Here is a 22,873-nt window from a genome sequence, read left to right on the forward strand (position 1 = left end):
AAAAGAGCTGATTTTTTGGGATTGGGCTGGATGATTGGGGACCAGTGTGCCGCATGTCGCGGACAGAAGGGGTCATTGTTGGGAGGAACAGTGTATATGTGTGTGTGTGTGTGTCCGTGTGTAAGTCCATTCTTCCTCTGCGTATTTGTGTTTGGCTAACACTGGTGTGCATGTTGTTATTCTCTGTGATGTGATTTCAAGAGTCAAACATCAACAAATAAGAGGCACAGTCCACGGACAACACACGCGTGAACGGGGGCTAAGTGAGTTAACCTTTGGGTCAGTGTGTGACCCGGCAGACCAGAGAGTCTGACTCTTCGACCTTATTCACGTATTTACAGTAACAGCAGACCATAATAATCTGTAATGAGTTTTGAATTTAAAATCGAAAAAACAAACAAACTTAGATTTGAAAAATAAAATCAACAAAACAGTACAATTTCTCTACCGTATTTCCACTTCCAGTCATTATTTGTCATGTTCATATCAGTGCCCTGTGTGTGTGTAACTATTTAGTATGTCATAAATTAAATCGAAAAACCAAACTAACACACGTCTTCGAACTCATAATACGGTGTCATTTTTTATTGTTGTCAGAAAGCTAACACAATTTAAAATATTATATTTTTACTGTTTTAATAGTTTACTGGTTTTAATTACTAGCCTCTGAGTTTTTGAAAAATGATAAACAAAATTAGACAGAACATAATAAACGGTTGTATAAGAAAAGCTACGCCGAGTTCAAGGTCAGTAGGAAGTGACGTGTAGTAACAAAATAGTCGCAAAATATCCCAAGTCTGACTGAAGGAACACATTATAGGAACAGACTTAGAGAAATAATCATTTGTAACGTAAGAACGTGCATAGAAACTTTTAAAAACTGTAAGTCAAAATGTGGGGGAAAAAATCACCAGAAGCTACAAGCTAGCTCACGAAAACATATTTTTTGTATATAAATAAATAAATACATTTGAGAAAATACAATAAACGAAGAGCCAAAACTTAAGCTCAACAAAACCGTCACTTTAAACAAAACATATTAAACTGGCAGAAGATTATTTCAAATACAAGATTAATTAGAAAAAAAAATCTCAATCAACAAAATCTCCGCAAATGAATGGCCTACAGTTTCTTAGCACATTAGCCTCTCGTCAATAACCGTCAATAAACGTCCCTGAAATATGTATGATTATATATTTAAATTAACAAAAAAGGTTTCCGCTACAATATATTTACCTATTTTAAAAGTTTAATCTGTGGACAATTCATTTAAAAAAAAAAAACGTAAGTCACGCAACCGGTCTATACGTCCGGTGATTGGTCCCTGAAACGATCAGCAAGTCTGGACAGCTTTTAAACTCCAACTACATAAAAAATTCAACAAATAAATAAATAAATAAACCATGGAACTGTTTTTCTGTCCCCATATTTGAACACACGTGAGACAAACCCACACGTCACATATCGACCAATGAAATAAATAATCTACATAAAAACAAACAAACAATGCGATACAATCTGTTTGAATCTGTTAAATAACAAAGTTTTTTAATCGGAATAATTCATTTGTTACAGTACGAAGCATTTAGATGTTAGATTATAGATTTTTTTCTTCAGATTTTTAGAAAGAGAGAGAGGTAGAGAGAGGTAGAGAGAGAGGGAGAGGGTGGGGGTGTGAGGGAGACCAATCAGAGATGTGTGAATTTGCATGTGCAGTTTGTGCTGCTCCTTTAAGACTTGTGCCCTCCGCATCCTTTTATTTTTTTTTCTTCTTCCCAGCCTCACACAAGGAGCTCTTTAAGCCCGGGCACGGTCACACAGAGCAGGCATTCATACTCTGGCAGCGCAGGAGAGGGGGCTGGGGTTCGAGCGTCACTTTGGAAACTCGGGAACTCACGGATTGTCGCAACTAAACCGGAGAGAGAGAGAGAGCTCCTCTACTCAGTACTGAAGTAAGAAGCTTAGCCTTTCCAACTCTTTCCTCTCCGCATGCTGCAGCCCGTATACTCTTAATTCAGATTAGAAGAGATTATTATTATATAAATGTTAGTTAGTGACAGCGACATGTCTTTACCGTCAGAATTAGACCTAGAGATGTACTTTTTTTTCAGACTCATCGGAAAAACGTATCTCATTCTTGTTCACTGTTTCTACACAGGAAATTGGAAATTTTGATTGGAATTTAAATGTGTTGAAAGATGTGTTTAAATCAAGTTCTTTTTTTTAAAGAACGTTGACCGCGATAGCATCAAGATCTTGGCTACAGAGAAGCCTCGTCTCATTATGAATTTAAAATTCTTAATTTTTTTTAAACAAAACAAATAAAACTGTTGTTTTCCCTGACTCTTAAATTCCTATTTAAAAAAAAAGTTGCTGGTAATTTATAACCAGAATACGATAGTTTAACAATATATTTACAACTCGCAAAACTTATGTAAATAATGTGTACGAAAAAATTCATAAACATAAGCAAATGTGCAAGAAAAAACACCGAAACAAAAGCAAATGACGGCCAGTTCAGTGTCCAGTCAAGCGGTGATAACCAGGTCAAATATGTGGGGAACAAATGAGCAGAGTGTGTTTGGAACACGGAGTCGAACAATCGATCGAATCCCATTTGTGGCGCTGCATGTGTTGATCGCTGTGATGAATCACATTTATTTTGGAGTGGCGAAAGGGAATTATCACGGCTCTGTCGTGTTTTTTTATTTTTTTAATCGAATCTTTGTCGAACCAGACGCATGTTCGGCAAACACTTAGACCGTGCGCCGTGGTGCGTTTAGTGTCTTTTTTGACGCAAGTGTCTATGCGCGTTTGTGACGTGATGATGTTGGTGAATGAGTTACAGCAGGTGGTCAGTGGTGGTCAGTGACTGTCATCAGGGATGCACCGCGGACCAGATGGTGGCGCTCCGTTCGTTCAGCTTTCTAAGCTGTAAAAAACGGGGGGAAAAAATCTACTAAATTTCAAACAATGTATTGACTGTGAGGACTTGTTAAAATTATTTATAAGTTAAAAATAAGGCTTTAAAACGACCTTAAACTGAACCTACAGAGAAATTACTATAGTCTCAAGTTATAGGACAGTCTCAAGTTGTTAAAAGTTATTCAAGTAATATCGTTACGATCTCCATCTCTTACTCTAACTGTTTTGAATTTATGACAAAATTCACGAAACACATTCTCCTTAATTGACTTTACTTTAATAATATAATTACACAAAACCAGTAACATAGAAGAAATGGCGACGACTGTAAATATAATCGATATTATATTGAAATTATATCAACAAGATAATAACAAATGTAGCCGATATAGCCAAGGTTAGCCGAGAGAATAGTTAAATTTGGAGAAGAAATAGCCAAGTTAGCCCAAAGTAAAAGTATATCGCAAAACTGTTGGCTGCAAAATGCTACAAAAAGCTAATAAATATGTATAAAACTAGATGATATTGACTCACTCTTAGACCGGAAGCACCCAAAAAACTGAAACGTTCCTTTCAGTATAAGAGTGCGCGAGTGTTAAACACGTACACATTCCACCGGTTAAATTGCTTTAAGAAAACACAACGTGCGTAAACGACGGCTCGTGTCATAAAGTCAGCACACGGTGGATGACATCCTTAATTTTCCTGTAACAGGATCCTGCAGGAGGAAAAACAAACCAGTCTTTTTGGTTCAAGGAAAGTTCGCTGATTCACCTCCGCGGCGTGAAACTCTGGCGCCGGTGTTGATTTAACGGACAAAACAAGGCCGCATTCTGCAGCCGCCCATAGACCTGCTCCTGTTTAACAAACACACTGTGTCCAAATCACACACACACACGCACCACAGTTTATATTTCCAGCGCCAGACGGTGTTTATCTAAGAAGTGTGCAGCATAAATCCAAGGACTGTGCTGCTGCTGCTGCTGCTGCTGCCGCGGCCTCATATCATTACAACACCTTCTCGTTTCATCGCCTGGACGAACCGCAAAACCGTCAACGGTAGTTTTTACAAGGGCTGAGAGGAGGCAGGAGCCACAGCCCTGCAAATGAGCTGTAAGAGCAGGGGCGTAGCAGGCTTCTACAGGGGACCGGGTTTAAAATGAAAAAAAAAGTTTCATCTTCCACCACTAGTTTTTTTTTGCCGGTGCTAATAAGTTTTGCTTGAAAAAAAAAAGGGAGTGACCACTTAATGAGCAATAGTTGGAGGTCGTGTTTTTCTAAGTACTGTTGGAATGTTCACTCTTTAGCTCCGTAGTTTAAGTTGTTACGACAGCGAAACCGCCAACTAAATAGGAATGCATTAATTTATAAAAATAAATCTAAACATTTTTACAATGTTTAGAAAACACCTTTCTTGTTTTCGAAACTCTCTTAATACAACTAACAATAATACACACAATCCGGCCCATAGGTGGCAGCAGTTTGCCAGCTGGTTTGTTGAACAGAAGGTCATACTGTGTTATAGAATTTACTAAATCCATTACTGTTTAGTTTGAATTTAATTTTTTTTCATATCTCTCACCTGAAGTGATAGCATTTTAAATATGTAGGATTTGTTTGACATTTTGTTTACATTTTATAAATATCGATTTTCTAAAATGTATTTATTTATTTTAAATGTCACATGACACTGTTGAATTTAAGTACCCTGATCTATGGGGTCTGGAAGAGGAACAACGTCAGATCCAGCTCCTCAGCTCCTCAGCTCCTCAGCTCCTCCACCCTGTGTCCTAACTGTCTCTCTCTCGACCCCTCTGCTGTTGCAGGTCTTCACAGCTGGATTTGAACCTCACACTAGGAGGACAGGAGGAGAGAGGAGAAGTCGGGAGGGGAGTGAGTGTGGGTGAGTTTGGAGTAGAGGTTTGTGCATCAGCAGGTAAACTGGGGTCCAAGGTGCGCACTGAGCCGCCTATGATACCAACCACACGGATGGAAAGAACTTTAATGTGGAACCCTCACAGAGTTTTGCAACGGAGGCTGAGAGTAGAGACAGACTGGCAGTTTATATTATAAGGAACCAGCCGTAGACGTAGATTAGAGAGAGGCAGAGCGGTCCGCTGAGGGTGAAGGCTGAAGGGATTTAGAGCAGCAGGGAACCAGCAGGTTTAGATCTCAGTATTCAGGAACAGGAACATCAGCTGCGCACGTGGAGGTTTGTGTAGGACGATGTCCAGAGAGGAGCAGAGTCTGTCTGAGGTGGAGCTCAGCCCCGGCATGTCGGACGACAGCCGCTCCATGTCTCCGGGTCAGTCCTCCTCCGGGGCGACGGGCGGAGGAGACTCGCCCCTCCACGGGCATCAGCAGGTGCGGCTGGCGGCTCTGGACGACGCTTCCGCGCAGTGCTCTTCCGCCCGATCCGACGACGAGGACGAGCGTTTCCCCGCGGGGATCCGGGAAGCAGTGAGTCAGGTGCTCGACTGCTACGACTGGACCCTGGTGCCCATGCCCGTGCGTGTCAACAGCGGAGGGAAGTCCAAGCCGCACGTGAAGAGACCCATGAACGCCTTCATGGTTTGGGCGCAGGCGGCGCGCAGGAAGCTGGCGGATCAGCACCCGCACCTGCACAACGCTGAGCTGAGCAAGACCCTGGGGAAGCTGTGGAGGTGAGGAGGGTCTTTACTGTGATGACAGTCCACCTACTGTCCAATCACTGCAGTGTTCACATGCTGCCAAACTGTATGGTGTTTCTCAAGTGGTGGGCTGTGGTCCAGAATAGGTTGCATGGTTTTGATTAGTTAGGTCCTTTACCTTTAACTGCACAGTCTATTTGTACCTAACGACTTTTTGGGGATTTAAATTTTTTAAATATTCCAGAGAAAATAAGTGTCATAAGTCTAATTCGAAAAAAATCAGATTTGTGCTGTTACTGACTGTTACAGAAAAACAAATCTGGGTCACAGATCAGATTTGGGCTGGAAAAAAGTCAGATTTGTGCTGTTAAATCTGGGTCACAGATCAGATTTGGGCCCAGTTACCTGCAGTGTGGATGCAGTGTCACTGAATGAATGAGTGTGACATATGAACCTAATGATGAAAGAACTGATCTTTCTCCCTACGCTCACTAATAAAACTACAACTTGTTTATCAGCTGGATCGTGGTTTGGTCACATGCTCCTGAATGTGGTCCAGTTTCATACATCATTTAATTCCCGGTCACGTAGCAGCAGCAGCGCCCGACTCCTCGGGGCAGAGGAGGGAGATTTCAGAGCAGTTCAGTTCAGTTCGTATTCAGTCTTTAAACTCTGGAGAGAAGTTTTTCTTTAAAACTAAAAAAAAAAAACAACGATCATCTGATGAAACATCTGCATGACTTTAAAGCGCTCACAAGACTGTGATCATAAACCTTTACAGTTTCTATTTTGTTTTTTAAAAAATCCATTTTTTTCCCCTGAAGACTGAGGGCAGACGGGTTAAAGTCATTAACCGTGTGGAGATCCAAAGTTTATTAGATTAGGTTTTAACCTTGGGCTGCGGCCTGATTGGTTAATTGGCCCAGAAACATGATGAACAGCGAGGCTGTGGAAGGTCGGGAGTTTCTCATGCCGGCAGTGGTAATAAGGAGCTCAGACAGGATGCTGCATTATTTCATTATTGTCCTGCAGTCAAAAGCCCAGGGCACAAACGACCGTGTATACAGCCGTACAGACCCAGTCCAACTACAACAACAATAATCTGTATTTTTCATTTACCCGTTTCCATTCAGCCATTCCCCTCCTGTTTAATATGAATGAACACATTTCTCATGTTGTTGTTGTTGTTGTTCGTTTGCCAAGACTTCTCAATGAAAGAGACAAGCGACCCTTCATCGAGGAGGCAGAGAGGCTGAGGAAGCAACACAAGAAGGACTACCCAGACTACAAGTACCAGCCACGCCGGCGTAAGAACGGGAAGATTGGTTCTGGGTCAGGAAGTGAGGCCGACGGCAATTCCGAGGGTGAGGTCAGCCACAGCCAGCCCCGCTACAAGGGCCTTCAACTGGATATGGCCCGCAGTGAGGGAGCCGGGTCCCCTCTGGCAGATGGGCGCCACCCTCATGCTGCAGGTGGGCTGCAGGCTCCCTCTGTCTAAACTATCACTGTCACACACACACGTGATGCACTGATGTTGGTGTTGGTCTGTCAAGAATGAACTCTAATGTTTGTGTCTGCGTCCATCCAGGTCACAGTCCTCCAACACCTCCGACGACTCCTAAGACGGAGCCTCAGTCTGGAAAGGCAGGGGATGGAAAGAGAGACGGGGGAGGAAACGTGGGCTCCCGGGGGAACGCTGGACTGGAGGGAAGCTCAAGTGCCGCAGGAGCTGGGAAACCACACATTGACTTTGGTAATGTGGACATTGGTGAGATCAGCCACGAGGTGATGGCCAACATGGAGTCATTTGACGTCAATGAGTTTGACCAGTACCTCCCCCCAAACGGCCACCCAGGGGTCGGACAGAGCACTGCAGGTGGTGCGGCCGCACCATCACCAGCATCGCCCTACTCCTACGGCATCTCCTCAGCTCTGGCAGCAGCCAGTGGACACTCAGCAGCCTGGTTGTCCAAGCAGCATCAGCAGCTCCCCCCACAACACCACAGCTCCCCTCTGGGCTCAGACCCCTCCAAGGCCCACATCAAGAGTGAGAGCGGAAGCGCAGGGGGTCACTTTGCAGAAGCGGTCTCAGCAGGTTCCCACGTCACTTACGCCCCCCTGACCCTTCCTCACTACAGCTCTGCTTTCCCCTCTCTGGCCTCCAGGGCGCAGTTTGCTGAATACGTCGACCACCAGGGCTCTGGGTCGTACTACGCCCACTCCAGCCAGGCTTCAGGGCTGTATTCAGCCTTCTCCTACATGGGCCCTTCCCAGAGGCCCCTGTACACGCCCATCTCTGACCCCGCTAGTGCACCGCAGTCGCACAGCCCCACACAGTGGGATCAGCCCGTCTACACAACACTGTCGCGGCCATGACAGATAACAAGACCGGAGGGCACTGGTGCAGGTTCAGCCCCCATGTCAGACCAGAGGAGCAGCAGCCGTGACAACAACAAAGATGTCAGTATCAAAGCTCAAAGTGGTCTGAGCTGTGGGGAGTGGGCCGGCACCGGTGGAGGAGGCTGGGGAGGCAGGAGGACAGAACTCCCTCCGTCAGTTCCCAGAGGTACAAATGCTGCCACGGCCCAAGTAGGAGCTTGGAGCGTGGAGCCCCCCAGGCGTGGTGCGTTATCAGGGGGCGCTCAGGGTGGAAATCAAAGTGTGTAACTTTTTCTTGAAGTCAAGAAAAATCTCTCAACACTGAAGCATTTCAGGTTTCACTCTCAAGAAATGAGACTGGAACCTTCGACAACATCATTACGAGTGTCATAGAAACTGAAAGACCACGTGTTCGAGGTCACATTCCAATCAAAGGTGGGGTCTTCCTGTGGATGTCTTCCCTTGAAGATCCCAAGCAGAGATGATCAATGTCCTATTAGAAGAAGGTCAGAGGTCAATCATTCAAATTGATTTTTAGAAGAACAGACACTGATCTGTGGCCCATCTCCAGCACTTATGAGCAGAAATCTGCTTCCTTTTTACCAGAACAAGTCTGCAGCGAAGTCAGTGTGTCAACCAAGAGTAGTCTACCAACAGAACTGCCCCACATAGGGGTCATTTTGGGGTAATACCCCGACAACACATCACCAAGAAAACCTCATTGTTGGCCCACATTTCTCCAATGATATACGGGCCGCGTTATAGGGTCACATTCATTTATTGTGGGCCAGATGAAAGTCAAAGCAGCGTCATGTCATTTCCTTGTCTGTGTACTATCAGGTCGGTGCCAAATCCTTCGTCTGTAGCCCATGTCTACGGCGACAGCCAACACAAATACTCAAATTATTCTGTTAACGCCCAAGATTAATGTTGGATTAGTGCCGTGTCTGAACACCTGGAGAACATGTTAATTTTTGCTTTTTTTTAATTGTATATGAGGTCAGAAATATCAAAGTAATTAGCGTACCAGTTATTCAAAATACATGTAAAATACTTGTAAATTGACCAAAGGTTTGAGACCAAAACTCTACGTAGAAGAAACAGATACGGTTTCCTGTAGACGTTTCTCCCAACGATACACTTCAACTACCTTGTGTGACAGTAGTTACTGTATGAAGTTTTTATCCAGCTTTGAGTTTTACTAAATCTGACTGATGTCACTTCACGTCCTGTTGTGTATTCAGGTGACCATCACATCATGGTAAAAAACATCACCATGTTTACAACGTCAAGATTCATGTGCTTTTAATATTTGTATCAAGTGCTTTCAGCCATATTTATCTCCACTGCACAGCTGCCTCACTGCAATTTCCTACCGCACAGAAACGCCACATCCTTTATTATTAACTCCTATCCTAAATATAAACATGTTATTTTTTACATTTGTCAATGTGAGCGCTGCCAATACTGAGCATCAGTACCATCCGGTACTGTTCACTAAACAGTACTAGTGTCCGAAATTGTGCCTTGTAATCGATGCAAAACATTTCCAGAAAAGTTGGTAGACTTTAAAAAAAAAAAAATGCTATGAAACCTGAACAACTGAAGGAAACTTTTTATATTCATAGGAAAAAATACGTCCCCTTTCTCTTTTGTAGACTTTTGAATCATATAGGATTATGATTTGTTCTGCAGCTCACTGTAGTCATTTAAAAAAAAAAAATAACGACATGCTTCGATTTTAAAGTGAAGACCTGGACTGCAGGCCGGTCAGTCAGACACGTTCACTCTGTGTCAGCTCAGCCCTGGTTTTCTAATTTGAGCAGAAGAAAGATGTCACCTTCAAACTGCAAATTCATTTTCCTTTTTAATTTATTTTCCAAGATTTTACACCTGATGTCTGAACACAACTGTGTGCGATTTTCTAGGTCAAGTAAAAAGTTTTATTTCCTCTGTTTTTGTGTGAGATGTTCCATGGACATGGATTTAATCGATAGACGAGCAGCAGATTCAGTTTGTCGGTCATTTCTCCTTCAGCACAAGTTGTAATTTATCTGTATCTTTTTGCATTTAACAACTGTTTTGTTGCTTGGGATTTTCCGTTTCATATTTATGTTAGCTCTGTGTTTGTTTGCCGGCCATGTTGAAGACAACGTTCGCCTGCCGCTGCCATTTGAGTATTTAATCTCTTCTATAACCAGCACAGCGCCACAGCTTCTGAATAACAGCACGGCCTCGGGGCCGAACATGTGATGATGACTAATGACCTTTTACTATCACTTGAAATAAAGCTTTTTATCTCCTCACTGATCCAAGTTTGTGTCTTTAGCAAACATTTACAGGGTGCAACAACAAAACACGGGACAAATATTTGCTCTGTAAATAAATGAAGTATACTGTAATACTGCAGTATAACGTCAAAACAGAACCAGTATTGAAGCTGTAGAGTATATTTCTGTCACTGTCTCAGTGACTGGATCACTCACTGAACTACATCAGTAAAAGTTCACATGTAGTTCATATCACAGAGTCTCAACTAACATAATTGGACATGCATATTTGTACTTTGTTATAGACTAACACATGTGTGTGTGTGTGTGTTGCAGGTTAAGCCTGATGCCTAATTCCCTCCCTTTAATCGGCTGTGTGATACTTTGCACAGACAAAGGCGGCCATTGATAGCGGCTGAGGGGTGAGGAGGAGGGGGAGGAAAGGGTGCAGCGAGGGAGCCTCAGCCATAACTGCCTGGCCTGTAGCTACTGTTGTACAAAGGGACTCTCATGCACATGGTCCATGTAGCCCCCACCCTCTTATACACCCCCCCTTCACACACACGCACACCCAGTCACACAGCAATAAAGTGATTGGAGCTGTGACCAGACACAAACAGGCAGAAAGTTGGGAAAAAAACCCAACAAAATATATTTTTTTCTTCGGGAATGTGTGCAGTGATAAGTGTGAAGCAGGTGTCTCCACAGGAGAGGTGCATCATCATTAGCTCAGTACCAGTAAAGTACCAGTGAAGTACCACAGAGCACCGACTGGACCAGGAACATTGCTCACTGAATGGAGCGTCTGTTTCATTTTGTTTCCCTTCACACACACACACTCCGTATTGGTAAGAATCTGGTGACTACGTATTTTGGTGTAAAAGTATTTCTCCTGCTTTAGGTTTTCTTTGAGTTCTTCTTCTACTCCAGACCTCACAACATTTCCAGGTCCACCAGGTTTTACCGTGTGGTCCTGAACCACTGTGGGGCTGGTGTTCTTTGGGCTCTATGCTTCTCCTTTACCTTCCTAAACTCTGGAAATGTCTCACGGGTTATAGATCTTTAGTTGTATGTACATGCGTGTACTATGCAGTATTTTCCACAGAGTTTATCCTCCGTATTTCTATTATTATTTTTATTCTAATTCGGACGTCTGTGGCCTCACTGTCCACCACTGGGCAGAGCCTTTTGGAGTCACTACAGTCCTGGCAGTTATTTCATGCAGAGAATATCAAAGACTTGGTGTCTGGTGTCTGCTTAGCAATAAAAAAGCAGTTTGTATGAAACTGTTATTTGGAGAGAAAAAGCTGTTGATCATTAGATAGAGAGTCACATGCTCAACTGGGTTAATGGCACCACTGTGGTTGGTGCTGCTGAGTGTCACATGGGCTGTTGCCCTCCCTCTCCCCCCCGGCACTGTCTCCTCCAATCAAACGGTTCCCACTCCATGACAGTTTTTCTAGTGGTTTACACAACACTATTCAAACAGTTCCACATAAAATCATCAAATGTCATGTTGTTCTTTTGCTTCACAAAAGATTTCCAATCGACAGTAACAGACAGCAGGATCACTGTCAACCATTAACCACTGGTTTTATATTTTTATTTTAAACAATCTCTTCTGAAGAATCTTAGGTTATTCTACTTCGATATGGTAAAATTTTAGGGATTCTGGAGAAAGCCCTGGTCTTCAGGGTTCTTTAGACATTTTCTACAAAAATTACATTTAGAATTTCTAAACTTGGATTTTCTGTTACTCAATATATTTATACAGACACGAGCATAAAGGGCCTAAAACAAGGGCATCTTTAAACACGACACCAACGTTCCGTGTATATATAATCCACCCATACACATACTGTATGCAGCTGGACCGTTACCAAGGAGTGTTTTCTACATTAATGCAGTAAATTACTTTTCTTCAAGTTTTCACCAGTCGTCACTCGACAAAGGCCACTGCCGTTCTAACACTAACGGCTTTGTGCAGAAGTGTAGGAGTGCTGAGGTGGTGGGAAGAGAATGACAGCTATAAAACCTCTGCAGAATTCTCAGAGCGTCACAGCAGCCACAGACAAAGTAAAAGGCGTAGTAATCAGATCGGTTTGCAGTGATAAAACAACTCTGAGTACTACTTTTGAAGCAAATGGAATCAGTTTTCACTCATAACACAGTGTGCAAGTTTCAATTAGGAAAATATACCAGAAGTGTGAACTTGTGACAAGGTGTGTGACAAATGAGTGTAACTGGTTAAAATGTTAGTTATACAAGTGAGAAACGGTGGGTTATACAAAAGGGTTTTATTCTAGACTATAAAATAATTGATAGCAATTACATTTATGCAGCACAACAACAAATGGAATAACACAGGATTATTTTGTGAAATAAAATAGATTCACGACTTGAGTTACACTTCCCCCTTGTGGTGGTTAGTTATAATGCGTCTGCGAAAAAAACAATTTTTCACTTTTGTTTCCAAATCTTTTTGAATGTCCACTCCTTGGATGCGTCTCACTTTGTGTTCTTTTCACATCTCACCAGTCACATCCCATTTAGTGGAACAGAGTCTTGAACAGGTCAGTCGTGATGTCAGTGTTTTTGGAGTCTGTACCTCTGACTGATCTGCTACAGCAGTGTTAAAAACATCTCCACCAGCAGAGACGGGAACCTCCTTAATCGGTGATGATGAGCTCGTCACAGCCCCAGTCCTCATAACTCCCATCAGGAAGGTACCTGCGGATGATGATGGGGATTTTTCTGCTTCTGTTGGGAGAGGAGGAAGAAATATTTCAGGTTTTGATGATAATGAACTCTTAATCTGAAGTACATATTAATATTTATGAGGTATTTTTTATACTAAAAAACATGACTTACTTCAGCTCTTTCATTGCTATTTGTAAAGGATCTGTTTCTCCTTCCAGCTCCACCATGACTGGAGCACACATCCTGTCGGAAACAAAATCAACACTTTCGTCACATCAATTGTCATGCGTAGATTTTTTGTGGAGTAGAGTGAATCACTACATTAAAACTACGGACAAGTGCTGATTATGAAATCAGGCACTAACATAGCAAAATGTGATATTTTTTATATGGAAACTACCAACATCTGAAGGAGATAAACATTTTATATTTCGACAATGAAACAACAACAACAACACAAGGTACAGCTTCACAAAACTCACGCTATCTGCAGGGCACGGGTCCCCAGCACTCTGGCCCGCTCATATTTAGTCATGTACGGAGTCGTGATCCTCTTCTGGTTCGCCTGCTGCCCTTCACCCGCTGGCAGGATCTGTACGTTCTCCTGGTCTTCCTGCTCAATAAATTAAATTTTGAAATAATGAGTCACCAACTTGTTTTTATTTTGTAGCTGGGCTAACAGACGACAACTCACATCTTCAACGTTTTCTAGATCATCTAATCCCTCGTCCTCCTCGGCATCATCGAAATCTCCGTCATCGAAGCTGAAAATAACATAACGAGAGTAAAACAGAGTTCCGTATGCAGCCGATTAAACATTATCCTGCTCTCTACCCGGGCTGAGCGTCAGTTAGCAATGAGGCTAACACATGTGGCGTTCAATAAACAAGCAGTTCTTAACGACACAGGTTCAAGGTTATTGTTTACTTACTTGTCTTCGTTGTCGGACATTGTTCCTCTGAATCGTGTATTAGTCTCTCGTAAATTGTAAAATGTTTTTTAAATAAAACTTAGGCCAACTATTTTAGAAGTCAAAACGGAATTCGCGTTAAGCGCTAGTACAAAACTTCCGGTGGTTGGCGGAAATGTTCCATCCGCGGGTAGTTCCGATCGAAAAGAATGTTTCTACGTGGTTCCGTTTTGTTCCTGTATTTGGAGTAATGGACAAAAGGACACAAAACCTGTAGTTTTCTGGTGCAAACATGTAAATATTTAATGAGACATTTTATTATAAATATTGTGTTATCTTTACCTGTACCACAGAAAAAGTATTTACAGAAAGTATTATCTTACTTCGAGTTTGATACCACCTAGCCATTATAACGGGTTTATTTATTTAGTACAGTCATATATATTTTCTTTTTAAACATCAGGTTGACATGACAAATAAATCTAACAATAGTCATATATATTTTCTTTTTAAAGGACATGAGGTTGACATGACAAATAAATCTAACAAATTAATGTTTACAGCATCAGTATCTATAAATATCACCAAATAGCAGGTAATAAGGTTAAGACATCATGAAAAGACAAAATATAAAACTGAAACCCTTTATTAAAGGAAATTCTACGTTTTCTTGTCTTTATTATTGAAATGCAAACTAAAGTCTTATGTAATAGCAGATATATTAAACTCTTTTTTTAGTTTTGAAGCAGGGTTTAAGTAATGATTAAAAGTACACAACAGCCTTTCACCTAGTGAGAGCATAAGCAGGATAAAGTCTTCACTGTATGTCAGCTGAGATGTACTCTGATGCCTAGTGAGAGCATAAGCAGGATAAAGTGGTGGAAGATACATGTATTAAGTTCATGTAAGTGCATCAGCTGTTATTCTCCCTGTGATCCTCGGTGTTTTCAACTTTGTGATTGAGGATCTTGAAAATATTGGTGGGGTTCATCTTTCCTTTGGACTTCTTCATCTCTTTAAGACCTTCTTTCTGAATCTCTAAGGAGAAATGGTACAGTTACATTCAGGAAAATAAAAAAACAAAAACAAAATGTCATGGACAGAATCCAAATAAGATGGATGCTGTTGTCTTAGAGACAAGTGGCATAAAAACAAGATTATAAACTTTGATCTTCTCACCTTTGTTCTTCAAAAAGGCTTTTGAAACGCCCTCTTCTTCCTGTTCCCTGTTTGTGAAAACAACATTTAGAGTTGTCACAACACAAAGCTCTGTACGTATGACTGAAGTGTTTTTTTCTTGTGCACCTCTGCCTGTCCAGGTCTAAACTGCCAATGATGTGGTCTCTCTCTTCAATAATGGAGACCAGTTCATCCATCAGCTGCTGCTCTCGCCCTTGATCCTCGGGACTCTTGTCCTTCTCTGTGTCAAGACCATAGTATGAACATGACTTCCATCCATCAAGACAAACAAATTAAACCAATGTCAGGTGTGTGTTAGCTGGTGTAAGCAACAGTTAGTGTATCATACAGACCAGGTTTATTAAGGATACATCTGATCTCATACTCCACGTCTGCCTGTCTCTCCTCTAAATGCTGCTGCTTAGTTCTGAGAAAATGTACAAAAAAAAGAAAAATGTAAAGTTTAAATTCTCTTTCAGTTACACAGTTACATTACAGAGCTGGGGCCACAGTGAAGTCACATCTACAGCACATGAATCATTACTCACAGATAAACCAGCTCTGTGTCTCGGCGCACCAGAACTTGACGTTCGCACAGAAGAGAAAACCAATCCATCAGCATCTGTTCTTCCTCTTCAGCTGGAAGAACAACAGCAGACGATGATCAACCATGAAATGCCAACATTCATCTGTCACCTGTGAGGTAACAGGTTGACGTACCATCCTGACATTCCCTCAGCTTCTTCTCCAGCTGCACTCCTCTCTGCTGCACTTCCTCCAGACGTTCTCCTACTTCTCTCATCTGTGTCTCCAGGTTCTGTGTAGAACCACATTCATCCGTCTGCACCTGTCGGCAACATTTTCAAGTTTTTCCAGCACCTTACTGATAAGGCAAATCATACTTGTATTGATTCCCACTTGTTAATGACGTCATATTAGACGACCGCTCTACTAAGTTAACTAACTAACATACATGTCATGTTTGGGACACCAACCAACCTAAACCACATTAATTGAACCAGCTCTTGTCGTAAGAAAGTGCTCCAATGCTGCCCCCTTGTGTTCACTTTTGGGAACAACGTTAAACATACATCTATTCTGAACAGTAAAAAGCAGAACAAGAATTCACTTTTTTCCAATTAGTTGTCACGAGTTTGTCTTTTACATGTGTGGCCACTGGGTTTACCTTTCTTTTGACAAGAGGGAAGCCGTGTCCGGGAGCGGGGACTCGTTTAGATGAAAGGCTCTGTAAAGACTGGGACTTGGTCATTGACTAAAGACAGAGACAGTAATGTTAGTTTTTTATGTTGTAAAATTACAATAAATAATAATATGTAAATCCACTCAAAAGTTACGCTTTGGGAGTTCATAAAATAAGAAAAATACCATAGTCTACGTACCTTACGTTGGCTGGGTGAGACATTCGGGGTGAGACACTGGGTGCCTGCAACACCTGCACCTCCTTGAGCAGCAGATTCAGTGCCGTTTATCTCCGAACCAACAGCTGTTACCCTGGACTTTCTTTGGTGCTCAGACCTGGCTTTCATCGGCACCTTCTCTACGAACGGGTTAGAAGGAACAGCTCTGGTCCTGTACCAGGGTCCACAAGGTCTATAAAGTGATTTGAGGTGAGAAGGTGCTACAGGAGGAGCAGCAGGCGGCAGCTGGGTCCAGGGTCCAGGGTGAATGATGGTCATCCATGGATGTTTGAGTTTTACTTTAGAGCGGCCCGCAGTTTGGCCACTACTAAAAAAAAAAAAAAAAAAGTCAGGAGAAGAAAGAAAAAAAAAAAAAAAGTCAGGAGAAGAAAGAAAAAAAAAAAAAAAAGATAAGTCTGGAGAAGAATGTAGAAAAGACAAACAAACACTCGGGGTTCAGTTACCTCTGAGCTGGAGTGAGTGAAGGTCTGTGTTGATTGGAGGAAACACCTGCAGGATTAATCCCTGTTCATTTAAAATAAAAAGGAAAATCATACATGATTTTACCACTTGAAATACTGAATGACCAAAAAAAAATTTTTTTAAAAATCAAAGTTTACCTGCAGCTGCAGACGTGTCATTCTTCTGGAGCACAGGAGCAGAGATCACAGTGGGACCTGGATCAACACCATCATCTCTTTGTGTCACTTCTCCACACGCTGACAGATCTGCGGACGGCTGTTGATTCACTACCACTTCCTCTTGTATGTCACTGTTTGTCTGTATGGGTGCAGCCTCCGTGTCTGTCTGTTCATCCCGAGGTGCAGGAGAATCAGGAGGTGGAGGATTCGTAGACACACCGCTGAACTCCTCAGTTGAGTCTAAGTTTTCTCTTTCCATATCTTTGCTGTTTCTTTGCTGTTCTTCTGTCGCCTCCATCTCTGATGTTTTAAAAACCGGTTCGTCCTGCGCCATTGTTTTGTTAGTGTAATGAGGAACGCTGCTGATACAAAGGCCACTATATGATGAAAAACCTGCATGAATGTTACATTCTGGATGATTTTCAACTGATCCGATAAACTGATTTGAGTCAGAACGAGGACTTTCGATAGTTATATGATAGGTGCAGATCAGGGATTGAGCATCACCTCCCTGTTTGTATGACTCTGGTAAGAGTGTGCTGTGACACAGTTTACACCTGGAAAACAAAAATAAAACAGGTCACTGCAGAATTCTTTTCAAACACAGAAACCTGAACTGCTTAAGTCTGTCTGAAGTAGAACACACAAAAAATTAATAACGCTGCAGGTAAACAGCAAGAGTTTATCAAAAAATACATTTATTAACAATGACTGTTTACATCTGGGAAAATGCACAAAAAAAGAAAAATCAAAACAAACATCACTGAGATGTAAAAAAAAAAGGTTGTCATTGTAGCATCTAATAATGGAAATGTACTTTAAAATAAAAAAGGAGAACTGAAGCATGAATTTACCTGAAACAGCTGAGATGATAGAACTTCCCGTCAATCAAATGTCTCTGAATGAGGTGGACAGGCTTCAAACATAAATGACACACCATCCGCGTTCTCGTGTTGGAGAAGTGATCAGTTTCCAGATGAGTCACAGACTGACACAAGAAAAACAAGTGACGGCTGAGACCCTGAAACCTGCAGCCACGACAACAACGTGCACGGATGGGCGTGTGAACAGATAGAAAATGTTAAAAAAGTACCTTCAGCGGTTTGGAAGAGTCACCGGTTTTGTTTAAAACTGCTCCATGAGATGAACTTAAACCAGCAGGACCAGCTGCAGAGTGGAGAAAAACAAAGATGAAATTAGATGAAACTCATTTACCGATGTGTGTGTGTGCGTATTTGTGTGTGTACATATCCCAGAGCACCACTGCTGTCTGCTGAATGTGATGGAGGTAAACACAGAAACTTCAGAGGAACACAAACCACCAAGTGACTTCCTGTTGAAGTAGAAGTAGAGCTGCGACAGGTAGGTGACGATGCTCAGACCATCAGGCACCTTGTTGGAGACCAGCTCCTTGGGGTCCAGGAGTGCAGAGACCCCCAGCCGGGTTTCTGCAACAGTGAAGGCCTGCAGATCAGGAAGAAAAAGACAGCGCTCACTTTTTTTTTTTTTAAAGCAGACTGAGTCAATAACAATCACAACTGACTCACCAGTTTGTTATTCTGATAAATATTTTTTTTGGAGAGGGAGCTGAAATCTCTGGATTGAGGGGAGAAAAATCAAGAGACAGATTAAATGATCAATAAAACATTGTTGCAAAACAGACAAAGCAAATTTGTATTGATAATCAGTTCTAACTCACAGGTTTCCACAGACGTTAAAGCTACATGTAAATTGCGGTCGGAGATGGGGTTGAAGGCAGAGGAGATGAAAAAAAAAACATGCTCTGATTTTTACAAGAGGTAAAACCAGTTTAACAGTTTGAGGGGTGGCAGTGATTGGAAATTACATTTTGGAACTATTTAAATGAGAATTCAATGAACTCTTAGGGCCAATGATATAATTTTGATGCATTTTCTGATGAAGTCACTACAGCTTTGGCCAAAATACACTACTGTACTTACATCAAATCAGGTCGGTGTTTGTGTATGATGGCACAGAAAGCCAGTCCGTTTCTGAAGGACGTGGACATGTCCTTTATGTCCACGTTGGGATAAGTGGCGCACACGCCACGGGACCAGTCCCGTAAATCCCTGACTGATGTCATTCTCAGACCGTGACCAGAAACGTTGATGGCCTTCACGTGGTACTTCATCTGTTTCGGTGAACGCAGACAGCTCTGCAGGTTTGGCTTTGTGGAGGAAACAGGAAACACACATCTATTGTCATCCTGGCAACCTGTCGTTTTCTACACTGTTGCAGTGAGTTGAGGAAAGAGTCACAAAAACAACCCCGTTTTCCCCGAAACGGGTTTGCTCCTTTTTACAGATGAAGAGTCCATGTGAGATTTTTTTTTCCACAGTTTAAAAGTTTCCAGTCACAACTCTCCAACGGTCTTCAACGGTTCCTTTCCGACACTTCAAAAACAGCGTCTCTTCACAACATCGGTGTATCATCGACCCTCCGCGTCTGCCTTTAACCTCCGTTAAGTTGGGTTTGGCGAGGAAACTCCAACAAAACCCAGAGAAACCACTAAGCTTGTAACAAATCCCGTTACTCGCAGCAGCAATCCTCCTTGTTGTGGTGGACCACGCACTCAGTGCAATACTCAATAGCTGCCGCAAGAGGGCGGCGTAAGAACTGCTGCTACTGGTGTTTCGCACTATAATTAGGAGGTTTCTCGTTACAGTCTTGTCAAATCAAATTTATACTTTGATTCGATAGGAGTCATGTAGTGGTTCATTTAACATGGTTGTTATGATTATAACGATTATTAGTAGTGGTCGTAAAAGACCAGATCAGTTGCACAGAACAAAAAAACAATAGAAAAACTAAAAAAATAATTAAATGGTTAACAGTTAACATGTAATAAAACTATTCTAGAAGAGTGACTACATTACCTTTTATATTTTAATGTAGTAGTTGATAATATACACACAAAATAATGTGTATATTTCGAAAAAATCACATATTTTAACTGTATACAATTATAAATAACTACTCTTACTTTTAAGATGTGTTACTACGATGCACATATAGAACAAGTCCGTGAGTCACAGTGAATTAATGAATTCAAAGATATAAATATACTTTTACAACGTAAACGTTTAAAACAGTTCTTCCGGTATTATTCCGAAAACTGGCAGCTCGGCGATCAAAGATATTTTTGTAATAGCGTAGGTATTCATACATCCACCCATGCAGTCAATGTTGATTCTACATGGAAGGTACAGTATAATATGAATTGCAGAAGACTCTAGACTTGAAGGAATTGACGATTTTCATATTAAATTGTTTTATTATACTTTCTGAAAACAACACAATCAAAGCCGATAGTTCTAAGATTCAGAAAATGTAAATGATTAAGTTACATACTATGAAATAAAATGTATTATTATTATTGTTATTGAATATTTTGTGTATAATTAATCGTCTTGTTGCTTTTCTATCTTGTACAGTTCTATGCCTACACCGCCCCCTACGTGGATGTTCGTCCCTCGCGAGATCGTCGTAGCTTTTCATAAATCTCGCAGTGATGGCTGCGCCGCCCGATGCGGAGAGTTTGGAGTCTCGTATCAGTGAGTAATTTAAACTTATTTGACCGGGTCTGTGTTGCCTGGAGAGGATGTCATCCGGCATTAAATATGCGGGAGTTGTTTTAAAATTAAACGGCAGCACATTGGAGCAGTGTAGGTTTCAGGTCGGGAGACAGGGACCCTGCCGTCACGTCCAGAATGCTAACGTAGCTGCGGAGCTGATGTGGCTGCGCGGCGGCTGTCAACACAACACAGCCGAGCGCATCGTCACCGCCGCGGCTCCCGTGCCTCAGCGGAGCAGCTTGTCGCCGTAGCGTAAAGTTAAATCGGTTTGTGGCGACGCGGTGTGTACTGAGGTCGAAGCAAAAGCCGTGGCCTTGTTAGAAAGTTCGAGACCAAACAGTGACACAGTGCGACTGACATTAGTAAGCTAGCTAATGTTACACTCAGTTAGCAGCTGTTTCTGTGCACGGCGACAGTCTACCCCTCTGAATAAATAAATAAGATGAAGAAAAAAAACGTCTGCTAACTATCGCCAATACCTACAGTATTTTGTTTGTTTTAAACCCCACATATTGACGGCTTTTCGTTGCTGTCAAGAACCAAGATATAGAGTCCGAATATTGATCCTTAGATTATTTTTTTCCAAGACAATACCGTAATCATTAACTTCCTAAAATACACTGGGAACTCTAAAATAATACTAACGAATTTCTACATAAATCCTAAAATAATACTAATGAATTTCTACATAAATGCCTAGATCACAGGGATTAAAATGAACATCCACAGAGGGCTTGATCTTTGCTCTGCACTACTGTACTGTTGAATTTAGTGAGACAATTGTTTTTCCAGTAAAAAGAAATAAACATAGTAACTGGAACTCAGATGAGAGAGTTGCCTCGTATTGGAATTAAAAACGGCATATTAATGTATTTCAGTGAATGGTTCCGTCATGACAAACTTCCTGCAGCCTAAATCCATCCTTTATATATAACCACAAAGTGACTTTATAGAATAAAAATGTCATGTGACAAGTCTCGGCTCTAATATTTAATGTATGTTCACCTCATATTTCAGACAAAGCTACTAACCCTCTGAACAGAGAGACAGACTGGAGCAGCATCCATGCCTTCTGTGACCAGCTTAACAATGAACTGGAAGGGTGAGATGAAGCCTCTGTTTGTTTACATTGTATAATTGCAACTATTAAGGTGTACAACACACATGATCATCTCCTCACTGTTTATGCGTTGTGTTTATTAATTATACAGTTCAGTGTTTTTTAACCTTCGGTGCTGTTTTTTGCCGACCTTTGTTACAGGCCTCAGTTGGCTACCAGACTCCTGGCCCACAAAATCCAGTCTCCTCAGGAGTGGGAGGCCATGCAGGCTCTACTGGTAAGTTCAATACTTTTACTTCAGCACCATTATGAATCTGTCTTGACTAAAGGTAAAATTTGAAGCTGTTATACTGTTATAACTTGATTTTTCCTGTCTTTATTAACGTATAATATTTTTTGAAAATTTTAAGGTTTTGGAAACCTGTATGAAAACTTGTGGGAAAAGGTTTCACAGTGAAGTGGGAAAGTTCCGGTTTCTAAATGAACTCATCAAAGTAGTGTCTCCAAAGGTGATTTTTTTTAACACTTTCTTTTTCTGTGATTGTCAGTGACGTTTGACTGAGTGTGTAATATTAATGTTGTTGTCTTGTCACCTCTGTTCAGTACCTGGGCTCACGGTCACCAGAGCCAGTAAAAAAGAAGGTTTTGGAGTTGATCTATAGCTGGACTCTGGGGTTACCTGAGGAGATAAAGATCTCAGACGCTTACCAGATGCTGAAGAAACAAGGTGAGAGAAATTAAGAGTTTGTTAGATATCCCCCATTAAAAGTGTCAACAGTAAAGAACAGCACCCTCTACCTTCTGATTAAGTCCACAGTAACACACTTGTTGTGTATGTAAAACAGGAATTATCAAACAAGACCCAGAGCTACCACCTGACAAACTCCTGAAACTTCCTCCGTCAAGACCCAAGAACGCCATTTTTGAGGATGAGGAGAAATCAAAAGTAAGCCTATTGAAACTCTATCTAAAAAAAATGTTTGTTTTTTTTAAATTTTCCTTTATGTGAAGTGTTTGAAACTCTATCTAAAAAATTGTATTTTTTTTTTTTAAATTTTCCTTTATGTGAAGGTAAATGTTACCATATATCGTTTTACTCACTGTGGGCCAGGATTTGTTAAGTCAGTTTGCTCACATTTCACTCTGCTCTTTCAGATGCTGTCTC

General features: G+C 41.6%; 4 protein-coding genes across 9 annotated transcripts in view; 2 read left to right on the top strand and 2 right to left on the bottom strand.

Annotated features, from left to right (window-relative positions):
- Nucleotides 1–812: 812 nt before the first annotated feature.
- sox10 (SRY-box transcription factor 10) lies at nucleotides 813–10,244 on the top strand. 2 transcript variants are annotated; one of them, XM_008330280.3, is made up of 4 exons: nucleotides 813–1,952; nucleotides 4,752–5,588; nucleotides 6,759–7,027; nucleotides 7,144–10,244. In XM_008330280.3, exons 2-4 carry the CDS (start codon nucleotides 5,152–5,154, stop codon nucleotides 7,929–7,931), a joined length of 1,494 nt encoding a protein of 497 aa, XP_008328502.1. In that variant the 5' UTR covers nucleotides 813–1,952; nucleotides 4,752–5,151; the 3' UTR covers nucleotides 7,932–10,244. The 2 variants fall into 2 exon arrangements, with proteins under 2 accessions (XP_008328502.1, XP_008328504.1); XM_008330282.3 differs by having other exon boundaries at nucleotides 6,759–6,919.
- Nucleotides 10,245–12,482: 2,238 nt separating this feature from the next.
- On the bottom strand, nucleotides 12,483–14,005 carry polr2f (RNA polymerase II, I and III subunit F). The gene is made up of 5 exons (XM_008330283.2): nucleotides 13,836–14,005; nucleotides 13,599–13,668; nucleotides 13,387–13,517; nucleotides 13,076–13,147; nucleotides 12,483–12,964 (listed from the first exon to the last, which is right to left on the bottom strand). Exons 1-5 carry the CDS (start codon nucleotides 13,853–13,855, stop codon nucleotides 12,874–12,876), a joined length of 384 nt encoding a protein of 127 aa, XP_008328505.1. The 5' UTR covers nucleotides 13,856–14,005; the 3' UTR covers nucleotides 12,483–12,873.
- Nucleotides 14,006–14,310: 305 nt separating this feature from the next.
- LOC103393350 (MICAL-like protein 1) lies at nucleotides 14,311–19,635 on the bottom strand. Of its 5 annotated transcripts, XM_025064305.1 has the most exons (17): nucleotides 19,014–19,632; nucleotides 18,600–18,648; nucleotides 18,372–18,516; nucleotides 18,146–18,219; nucleotides 17,907–18,040; nucleotides 17,032–17,609; nucleotides 16,876–16,936; nucleotides 16,394–16,739; nucleotides 16,180–16,266; nucleotides 15,714–15,840; nucleotides 15,542–15,632; nucleotides 15,347–15,420; nucleotides 15,120–15,234; nucleotides 14,994–15,040; nucleotides 14,677–14,852; nucleotides 14,636–14,644; nucleotides 14,341–14,602 (listed from the first exon to the last, which is right to left on the bottom strand). In XM_025064305.1, the coding sequence occupies exons 1-15, from the start codon at nucleotides 19,202–19,204 to the stop codon at nucleotides 14,728–14,730; spliced, it is 2,244 nt and encodes a 747-aa protein (XP_024920073.1). In that variant the 5' UTR covers nucleotides 19,205–19,632; the 3' UTR covers nucleotides 14,341–14,602; nucleotides 14,636–14,644; nucleotides 14,677–14,727. The 5 variants fall into 5 exon arrangements, with proteins under 5 accessions (XP_024920075.1, XP_024920073.1, XP_024920074.1 ...); XM_025064307.1 differs by having other exon boundaries at nucleotides 14,311–14,602; nucleotides 14,636–14,852; nucleotides 16,394–16,736; nucleotides 19,014–19,635; XM_025064306.1 differs by having other exon boundaries at nucleotides 14,636–14,852; nucleotides 18,375–18,516; nucleotides 19,014–19,633.
- Nucleotides 19,636–20,197: 562 nt separating this feature from the next.
- Nucleotides 20,198–22,873, top strand: part of LOC103393361 (ADP-ribosylation factor-binding protein GGA1) — a 6,693-nt gene continuing 4,017 nt past the window's right edge. The window contains 8 exon segments of the mRNA XM_017040328.2: nucleotides 20,198–20,276; nucleotides 20,508–20,627; nucleotides 21,666–21,750; nucleotides 21,910–21,985; nucleotides 22,119–22,217; nucleotides 22,312–22,435; nucleotides 22,554–22,654; nucleotides 22,864–22,868. Coding sequence (XP_016895817.2) covers nucleotides 20,585–20,627; nucleotides 21,666–21,750; nucleotides 21,910–21,985; nucleotides 22,119–22,217; nucleotides 22,312–22,435; nucleotides 22,554–22,654; nucleotides 22,864–22,868 — 533 coding nt within the window. The 5' untranslated portion in view covers nucleotides 20,198–20,276; nucleotides 20,508–20,584.

Source organism: Cynoglossus semilaevis, chromosome 17, assembly GCF_000523025.1.
Source record: "Cynoglossus semilaevis isolate Cse_v1.0 chromosome 17, Cse_v1.0, whole genome shotgun sequence".
In the NCBI taxonomy this organism is placed as follows: Eukaryota; Metazoa; Chordata; class Actinopteri; order Pleuronectiformes; family Cynoglossidae; genus Cynoglossus; species Cynoglossus semilaevis.

What these genes read in the sequence shown, in the direction of transcription:
- LOC103393350 (XM_025064305.1), bottom strand. Translation starts at nt 19,204, where the DNA reads ATGAAGTACCACGTGAAGGCCATCAACGTTTCTGGTCACGGTCTGAGA. An exon ending in CAACAGGAAGTCACTTGGTG is followed by an intron (nt 18,220 to 18,371) that starts GTTTGTGTTCCT and finishes TCCACTCTGCAG; the next exon opens with CTGGTCCTGCTGGTTTAAGT. An exon ending in GCTGAGGGAATGTCAGGATG is followed by an intron (nt 15,633 to 15,713) that starts GTACGTCAACCT and finishes TTGTTCTTCCAG; the next exon opens with CTGAAGAGGAAGAACAGATG.
- polr2f (XM_008330283.2), bottom strand. Translation starts at nt 13,855, where the DNA reads ATGTCCGACAACGAAGACAA. An exon ending in ATCTAGAAAACGTTGAAGAT is followed by an intron (nt 13,518 to 13,598) that starts GTGAGTTGTCGT and finishes TTTATTGAGCAG; the next exon opens with GAAGACCAGGAGAACGTACA. An exon ending in ATAGCAATGAAAGAGCTGAA is followed by an intron (nt 12,965 to 13,075) that starts GTAAGTCATGTT and finishes CTCTCCCAACAG; the next exon opens with AAGCAGAAAAATCCCCATCA.
- sox10 (XM_008330280.3), top strand. Translation starts at nt 5,152, where the DNA reads ATGTCCAGAGAGGAGCAGAGTCTGTCTGAGGTGGAGCTCAGCCCCGGC. An exon ending in ACCCTGGGGAAGCTGTGGAG is followed by an intron (nt 5,589 to 6,758) that starts GTGAGGAGGGTC and finishes TCGTTTGCCAAG; the next exon opens with ACTTCTCAATGAAAGAGACA. An exon ending in GCGCCACCCTCATGCTGCAG is followed by an intron (nt 7,028 to 7,143) that starts GTGGGCTGCAGG and finishes GCGTCCATCCAG; the next exon opens with GTCACAGTCCTCCAACACCT.